This window comes from Brassica oleracea, chromosome C1 (assembly GCF_000695525.1).
Source record: "Brassica oleracea var. oleracea cultivar TO1000 chromosome C1, BOL, whole genome shotgun sequence".
NCBI lineage: Eukaryota > Viridiplantae > Streptophyta > Magnoliopsida > Brassicales > Brassicaceae > Brassica > Brassica oleracea.
In genome coordinates this window covers 23,925,942-23,935,888 of record NC_027748.1, presented here as the reverse complement: position 1 = coordinate 23,935,888, position 9,947 = coordinate 23,925,942, and the positions used below count along the sequence as shown (strand labels likewise).

Genomic DNA, 9,947 nt, shown 5'->3' with positions numbered 1-9,947 from the left:
CATGGGCTAATCTTATAGATTAATTATAATTACAAAATATTACAAGTGAGAGAGACGGCCAACTCACTTTATGGAATCATTCGAATTTAAATGCTATGGAAATTTCACCCATTACCAAAAAGATAGACTTTTTCCATCGTTTATTATATTTATATCATACATCATCTTGAATTATTCAAGTTGATGTTAATATATATCATACACCCTTTACCACTGGGCCAACTCGACGTTGGTAAAAACTGTTGGTTAGTGGTTTCATTCAAATTTGGTTAAAAAAATTAGGAGAACTGAAATTTCATTTAGGCTTTAACCGGTGACCATCATTGGAACAGTAGAAACAAATAGGAAAATAATGGAAAGAAATAAAATTTTAGGAATGATGAGAAATGATTATTCCTTACCAAATTTGACGAGGAACAAATTTGTTTTATTTCTTTCTACGATAAAAAGAATAAAAATGAATAGAAAGAAAAAAATTCCTTATAAATGGTAACATTTCTTTGGAAAATTAAGGAATGTAGTGTTTTCTTTTATTTCTTTGTTCACCGGTTAGACTCTAGGATATAATACATTTAGTTCAGTTTAAAGTGTATTATTTTATTCAACTTCGGTTCTTTCTCTTTCTCTTCGGATATTAGTCTCAATTTCGACGCTAATCTGCGACTATTTGGCGACGATTTTATGTTGTCATAATTTTCGGACGTAGTTTAGTCACAAGATAGTAGTCTCAAATCCCGAGTTTTATTGTAGTCTCAATCTGAGAATATGTCGATTTGACATGAACCAATAGACTTGCTCTTTCGCCTATATCTGCTGATTAGTACATGATTACTTCTTTTTTCGCTTAACCACAATAAACAATTTTTTTTAGAGTTTGAACAACACATTGCAATGCTTAACTAATCAGAGTTAAGTCTTTGACAAAGCATAACCAATACAATGCCACCAGCCACGATGAAGAAACGTCGTTCAATCGCTGACTGCTGATCTCTTGGACATTATTAGTTTCTAGTAACATGGCCCATTTGTGATGAAGCAGTTCTGGCCGAATGGAGATTTCTTTGTTCTCTGAGGTTTAAAACGCACACCTCGCCATCTAACCTAATTTTTGTCCCCTCTCCATCTCGTCTCTTTTCGTACTTGATAGACTGACTAGCAAGCAAAACATCTGTAGAGCTCTGTTTATTAACAGAGAATGATGATGATTGATCAACTTTAGAAACGGAAACACAAGTAGGACCAACAGAGAAAGATTGAATGTACAAGAAACATCTTCTGTCAAAACAAGTTTATATTGACAAACAAAACGAGTTGCAATAATCACCACATTCAAAATAAAATTTTGAAAAATATGGCATGTGTTAAATTATAATGTGTATGTAATTGTAAAATATAATGTAATGTCTTCCATTATTCATTAACCCAAAGAGGGTATATATACAAAGAGTATCGTACAAGGTAACAACTAGGTATTAACCTAAATCCCTAAAGTATAAGATTATAACTATCGTAGGCCCATTACCCCCCCCCCTCCCTCAAGTTGGTAATGTCATATTGTGAATTCCCAACTTGGATAATAAAAACTCAAATGCAGGGGTCGGTAAGGCTTTCGTTAGCAAGTCCGCAGGTTGATTCTTCGTAGAAATATGCTTGGTAGTAAGTAGTTTAGCACAAACTGCATCTCGCACCGTATGACAATCATTCTCAACATGCTTGGTGCGCTCATGAAACACTGGATTCTTTGCAATGTGAATGGCTGCTTGACTATCACAAAATAAACGCATAGGTCGAGAATGAGGGAAACCAAAATGCAGCAGGAGACACTTGAGCCACTTCAGTTTGCATGTAGCATCTGCCATGGACCGATATTCAGCCTCAGCTGAGGATCTTGACACAGTCCGCTGCTTCTTCGTTTTCCAAGAGACAACCGAATCCCCAAGAAAAACGACATATGCACTGAGAGATCGCCGAGTAATAGGATATGCTGACCAGTCGGAGTCAGAATAGGCGGTCAAGGATAAATCACTATTAGATGTAAGCATGATACCTTGATCCGGACAACCTTTTAGATATCGAATGACTTTCAGTGCAGCCATCCAGTGATCATGTCGCGGCCGTTGCATAAACTGTGAAAGTATGTGGACAATGTAGCTAAGCTCCGGTCGTGTAAACGTTAGATATATGAGACGTCCCACAAGTCGGCGGTATTGACTAGGATCAGTAAGGAGATGAGATTTAGACAGAGCCAATTTATGATTCAGTTTAGTAGGTACCAAGCAAGGCTTCGCACCCAACAAGCCACACTCAGTAATGATATCCAAGGCATATTTTCTTTGCGAAACAAAGATTCCTTCAGGACCACGGGCAATCTCGAGACCAAGAAAGTATTTCAGTTTGCCTAAGTCTTTCATCTTGAAACAGTTGTGTAGGTAGTTCTTGAAACGATGGATAGTAGAGATATCGTTGCCAGCAATAATAAAATCGTAGGAAATATACCAGAATGTGAAGACATACATCACCTTGAACCAAGGAGAATAAGGAGTAATCTTCGTAGCTTTGAGTGAAACCAAACGATAACAAAGCCTTGCTTAGTTTGGCAAACCAACATTGGGGAGACTGTTTGAGACCATATAGGGACTTGCGAAGCCGACAGACCTTGGATGGATCAGTAGTTTTAAAACCAGGAGGAAGTTGCATATATATCTCTTCTTCCAGATCACCATGCAAGAATGCATTATGAACATCCATATGATGAATTATCCAACGTTTAGCAGCCGCAAGTTTGAGGAGAAATCGTATTGTATTCATCTTGGCAACGGGTGCGAATGTATCCTTATAGTCCAAGCCTTCTTTCTGGCGATTTCCACGTGCGACCAAGCGGGCCTTTGGTCGTTCAACCGTACCATCTGCCCTATATTTATTAGAGTAGATCCAGCCACAGCCGATAGCCTTTTTACCCGGTGGCAAGGTTGTGACATCCCAAGTGTGATTGTCTTCCAAGGCTGTGATCTCTGTTTTCATAGCTCCATTAAACCGGGGATCATTAGCTGCTTCTTTATATGTTTTTGGAACAAAATCCGTTGTTATCGCAGAAAGAAAAGCCTGATGTTTAACATTAAAGGCAGTAGTAGACATATAATCAGCAATAGGATACAGTGTCTTACCGGAGACCGTGCTAGGAGTACTCTGATCTTGTGCAGGAAGAAAGTGAGAAGGGTGTGTAGTGGTTGCAACATTGGTGACAAAATTCTTCAGTAGAATAGAAGGTTTCTTAGGACGGTGACCGCGCCCAAGTATCTCAGCAAGACCTGGAGACGGAGCTGGCTGTAACTGATCATTATCAGCAGTAGGAGACACAGATGGTGATGTAGGAGACGGCGTAGGCTGATGTTGTTCAGTCGGTATCGGGTTAGGATTAGGAGTAGTAGAACTAGGAGAAGGATTAGTAGGTGTAGAAGGTGGGGTTTGTGGCGGAGAGGATGTTGAAGAGATGGGAGGAGGGTTATTGGTTGTGGCTATTGGTGAAGGTGTAGGTTGTGGCTCGGATGTTTGTAGAGAAACAGGAAGCAACCAATCATCAAACGGCAGATTAGTATGAAGGTCTGGAGGCGAGACATAACCAGAATCCTCAATACCTGGGAATTTATCCTCAAAGAAAACCACATCTCTACTCGTGAAGAACTCATTAGATTCCAAGTCGTATAGACGCCAAGCTTTCTTGCCAAAGGGGTAACCAACGAATATACTCTTGCGGCTTCGTGTACTAAACTTATCTCTATCACGGGGTCGTTGGTGAGCGTAACAGAGACAACCAAATATACGAAGTTGATCAAACATAGGTGGAGCACCATGGAGAATCTCATATGGCGTTTTGCCATCTAGTACATGCATAGGAGTTTGGTTGATAATGTGTGCAGCCGCGAAAATACTCTCTCCCCAAAACTCCACAGGTAGGCGCGACTGGAACAAGCAAGCGCGACCGACATTCAATATGTGACGGTGTTTCCGTTCAACTCTACCCTTCTTCTGGGGTGTATAGGTACAAGACCTCTGATGTATGATTCCATTATCTCGAAAATATGGAGCAAGAGTCATAAATTCGGTTCCATTGTCGGTACGAATAGTTTTTGACTTTCTTCCCAAATTGTCTATCACTCATGGCACAGAAGTTTCGTAGGAGGGATGCTACTTCTGATTTTTCAAGCATAAGGTATGTTCATACCGCTCGTGAGTGATCATCCACAATGGTGAGAAAATAAAGAGCACCACACGATGATGGTGTTCGGTAAGGACCCCAGACGTCACAATGAATCAATGAAAACGGAGAAATAACTTTATTAAGACTATCAGGAAACACTTTTCTGGTTTGCTTAGCTTTAAAACAAATGTCACATTGAGAAGAAGTAGTAAAATCTAGCTTAGAACTTTTAAAAATCGGTAGAGTAGATAAGGCTTTGTATGATGGATGTCCAAGTCTGCGATGCCATAGAGTTGAAGAAGAAGGTTTCGTTGAAGCTCCATGCACTCGTGCCACTTTAACACCTGTAAAGTAATAAACCCCCTCACGTTCTTCACCTGCTCCAATCAGAGTCCTCGAAAAACGGTCTTGTAAGACACACAAAGTATCAGTAAAGATTGCAATACATCCAGTTTGTTTGAGAAATTTGGAACATGAGTTACTGTTGATCGAACTTTAGAATCTATGGACATACGTATCCATCCGACGATCATAGAGTTAATTGCAAGCCACCTTGATAGATCAGGTTCGGCTGCTGGTTTTGTGATGGTACCGTCGATGAACCCCGTTTTCTGCTTGGCTTGCAGAGAATTACGAAGCTCCGTAGACCACTCCGAATAGTTGTCATGAGTAAGTAGAACCGACGTAATAAGAGCTCCAGGATTGTCTTAATGACTAAGATAGTATGGAGACACAGGCATGGATGCAGCTTGCGTTGTCGGAATATTGGTAGCAGTAGAGTTATCGTCAGACATCGTTTATGATGGACGAGGTAGGTAGAATTAGGTAGAAAGAGATGATCAACAGTAATCGTGATCGAAAAGAGAAGAAAAAAAAATTTAGGTCAAAGAGATCTTTGGCTCTGATGCCATAAAATATAATGTAATGTCTTCCATTATTCATTAACCCAAAGATGGTATATATACAAAGAGTATCGTACAAGGTAACTAGGTATTAACCTAAATCCCTAAAGTATAAGATTATAACTATCGTAGGCCCATTAAATTGAATAATGTAACCTCCAAGACCAAAACGAGAAGATAATCAATTGGTTTACTTCACTAAAGCAAAGGGAAGGCGAATAGAATACGGGAGCAAGGGGGACGTTCATATCAGTGATGAGTATAGTATAAAACAACTGAAATCATGAAATATATATACTTTGGGCTGATTTTTTTAAAAGAATTTTTACTCGGAAAATGAATAAAAAGTTTTACAACAATGATAATCCCAATGGCTATGACACTAGTGAAGTACAATGTGAATGATTTGCTAAGTGTAGAAGCTTAACTCAGCAACATAATCCCCAAGATGCAGTTTGTATTGCAAAACCAGAATATACTCAATAATCTAATCAAATAAGTAAAACAGAGCATGGAATAAACTAATATAAACTGCAAAGTAGAGCTGGGTACAGATCGGATATCCGGGTTTTTGGAGATTTGCTTCGATATTACGGATATCAAAATTTTCGAATTTGCTTTGCTCCGGAAAAATACGGATATCCGAAAAATATGTAGATATTTGCGGATATATACGAATACTTACGAATATATCCTTTTGTTTTAGTTAATTTAAATAATCTAGAAAAAAATGAGATAAATTTGTTTTTTTTAATAGTTTTACAAAATATATAAAATAAAAAATAAAAGAAAACTGGAACTATATGTTTGTAAATTTTAAAATTAGTTATAAGAAAGACAAACTTAAGAAAAAATTTATAGATATCATAAAAATTTGATTATTTTTTATTTTACGACATTTATAAGTAATCATGTGAATATAATTTATTATATCAATGTTAAAATAACAATTATATAAACTCATACATTTAAAACTCTATATTTAATCAATATATATATGTATTTGACTATTTGTATAGTTGTCGAAGCGGAGCGGATATCCGGTTCTTAAAATTTTGGTATTTATGATTTGTTTTGTTTTTAACTGATATTATTTTTTTCATATTTGCTTTGTTCTGAAGCTTTACGTATATCCGGATTTTTCTCAACTGAAAATACAAACCTCATCAATAATTTAAAAAAAAAAACAGTTTTGTTGAGTTGAAAATTGTATTTTTGACTAAAGTAAACCTCTTTTTGTTTTTGCAACTTCGTTTACTCGGTCAAACAAATGATTGGTTGGTCAATTAATATTTTCTTCCTTTTTTAAACTTAAACTGTATCTATCGTAATAGTTTAATACTATGGTACATATTAGGCATAGACTTATATTCGACATCCGTTATCCAATCCAGAATTTGCTCCGATCAGATCCGAAAAAACGGATATCCGGGGGTTTGGATCCGGATCCGGATCTTGATTTTACGGATTCGGCGGATCCGGATAATGAAATTTCCGGATCCGGATCCGAACTTACTATTTATTTAAAATATTTAAAATTTAATTATATTTATATATGTATACTATATATAATTTTTATATAAAATAATGATTTTTTTTAAATTTTATTCAATTTCAATAATTTTTCATTTATAAAAACTAATAGGCTTAATAAATTAAATAAATCATTTTAATTAGCTTGTTTTTTAATTTAATTTTTAATTTTTTAATTTTTTTTTTGAAAAAAAAAGATCCGGATCCGGATATCCGCAGGTATTCGGATTTTAGTCCGGATATCCGGAGAGCCCGAATCCGGATCCAGATAGCAATTTTACGGATCCGGCGAATCCGGATCCGGATATCTCAAAATACCCAAGATATCCGATCCGTCCTAGCGCTAACAAAAAAAACTTTGAATGGCGAGTCCGGATCCGGATCCGGATATCTCAAAATACCCCGGATATCCGATCCGTCCCGGGGCTAGTATATATTGCGTTGTACTGTTGTGTATCATAATGTCATTTGTGTTTTAACTTTTAAATAAAAGTAAAAAAAAAGTGTTGCTATGGACTTCCAATATGCTATGTAAAATGCTATTATGAATCACCTAGAGCTTTGTTATACACACAAATAAGTTGAGATTTACTTTGGTCGATTCAAATTGCAACAAATTAACGTTAAACCCATCATAATTAATCTTTTCAGATCATCTCTTTCTTGGGTCAATGATCTTCTTCAGACTCATCATCACAAGAAACCTCCTCGTCAATTCGTCCCATCACGGCAACACATCTATGATTCCTCCGGCGTTCCAACGGAAACGATTGTCTCATCGCCGTCGTAAGCTGTCCACCACCTGTCAGGCAGCCTTGATCACGTACCGGGGACGATAAGGTAAAGCTTGTAGGAAGGGCGGTACTAGGTGGATCGCAGATTTGGAAGTTCCCTGAAAGCTGACCAAAACCAGAAGATCCACCGCCGGTAAGGACTCCGGTACCGGAACATGACGTAATGCTGCGTATGTAGGCGTCACGTGCCATGATCAAGATACGGAAAGGAGCCTTCACTAACCATACAAAGCTGTTTTCTTTCTCTATGCTTCCTCCTTTCATTATTGGATCCATTTTCAAGAAATGAGATTCAAAAATACAGTAATATATATACATATAAACCTTATATTATATAAAGTTGTATGTAATCAAAAGAGATATAAGACGAAGAAAAGCTCAAAGATGTCAAGACAGTTAGACAGGATCAAAGATAAGACAAAGTCCAGATGAATTATAAATGAATTTCAAACAAAAGTTATGAATGTTATATCAAACAAGTAATAAAAGGTGAATATGCTCAAAGGAGAGGATGTCCACGTCAGCCAATTAAATCAACCAATAAGAGAAATCTTTTCTGCCACGTATCTATGCTTAGCCAATTCTTAAAAGAAATCGAGCCTCGTGTTTTTGGGATCTTGGATCTCCGGAAATCAATTCTCTGCGCCTCATATACGGTCCAGGTGAAAAACACTTGACAACCCTAATCCTCTAAAACATCGGTCTACTAACTCATTCCATTCAATCGTCTTCTCAGTTTCATCTTCTTCCATCTCCGTTACCCATCCTCCTCTGCAATTAATCGTTTCCTTTCACATCCCTCTCTTCATTCGTTATAAACTCTTTTCTCATGTCGCTTTGTATTTCACATCCCACCACGTCCATCTCGATCCGAATTACAATTCCGACTCATACATTTCTATGGGAGTCATTCTATAGTTTTTCTCCAACCTCTTTCTTAAAGCAGTCTTGGTTTTGCCTCTCCGCCGTCCGACCTCTGCGTCGGCGGTGTGAGAGGGCTCCGTCCTTTCCGCTTTTTTTGTTTTCCGGTGAGTACTTATGCGGTTGTGGTTGCATGTGGTCACCAGAACTCACTCTCATTCTCCGGTTGTGCGTGGTGTGGAGACCGAGATCTTGCTAGAGGACGGTGAGAGATAAGGAGAGATTGGTCAGATCTGGATCTTCCGGTTGTCGCAGAAGTCAAGCTTCATGGTCTCGGTTTCGTCGGTCATTGGTGGGTACGCACGGCGCGTCAAGATTGGCCGGTGGATGTGGTTTGTCCCGACAACCTCTACAGCTCCGGCGAGGTTCACAGGAGGCTTCTTTGGGCCGCGCTCCCCATCGTCTTTATGTGGTTGCCGTCGGAGTGGTTTCAACAGACCGGGAGAGCTCGAGACACCCTCTGTTGAAGGCGGCAAACAGAACCTCCGGAGGAAACAGCGGCACGACTTGAGGACGGTTGCAGTCGCGTGGAATTTAGGGTTTTGTTTGTACCCGGTTTACTTCGATTTACTAGGTTTAGTTTTTCGGTCCAATATTATTATTGTAACCACTTAACCAATGCCAGTTTGGGATGAATATTGAAAAAAAAAAAAAAATCTACGGGTGTAAAAAAAACGCAGCAAAAGGACGGACCTTTATTGGATGGAGATGCTCATTATTGACGAACAGGTTTGTGATTTATTATGTGTGATTCATGCCAGGTTGGTTAAAGACTTTGACTGTGAAGCTCTCCTGAATTTTTAGTAAGCAATTAAATGACTATAAACAATCCGTGGTCTAATTTATTATATGTTAAATTTTATACATATGAACTCAGTAAATAGTTCTTTTTTTTGGCCACTGAGGGGACATAGACAACATGGAAGCATAAATAAATGTTACCCTCATCTGGTTCTTCAACGATTCTTTGGTGTGGTAAGATGCTTAAAAGTTACATGGAGTCAGTGTAGTTGGAATCACATTATTATTTCCTAAAGTTAGATGCTTATGTCGTCATTACATATGTTTCTTTAATTAATAACCTCTTGCTGTTCATCCCTAAAGCTTAGAATCTGGACCTTTCGAAGATATTCAGAATCAGATACATGATGCGGTGGAGGAATTTGCAATAACAGGTAATTGCCACATTAGCACTTATTTTTATGCATCCGACACTATTTTGGTAGCGTATATAAGTTAAAAGATAGTGAATTATTTTCCAACATTTGTAGCCAATAATGACTTAGACGATCTCATACAAGAAAGGAAATGCCAACTTGGACTTTTCAGGTGGCTCTTATATCTATGTCTCTGGAAAGACATGTCTCTTAGCTGGAACAGAGGATGTGCACTTAGGTTATAAATTATAGGACTGGGCCAAGGGATAGGCCGCAACGTTGGGTTGTTGGATTTGGAGGATTGCAAGGAGAATGTTGACAGAGATGGTGGCGATGACATAAGATGAAATGGCGGTAAAGAGAAGAAACATGTGGTGTTGGACTCCAACAAAAGTTAACTATTTTAGGATGTTTTTTAACCAGTATTCCACTTCTGAGCAGC

General features: G+C 38.1%; 1 protein-coding gene across 1 annotated transcript; it reads right to left on the bottom strand.

Moving 5' to 3' along the window:
* Window positions 1–7,232: 7,232 nt before the first annotated feature.
* LOC106302757 lies at window positions 7,233–7,691 on the bottom strand. Its single transcript, XM_013739202.1, has one exon. It carries the CDS (start codon window positions 7,689–7,691, stop codon window positions 7,302–7,304), a length of 390 nt encoding a protein of 129 aa, XP_013594656.1. The 3' UTR covers window positions 7,233–7,301.
* Window positions 7,692–9,947: the final 2,256 nt, after the last annotated feature.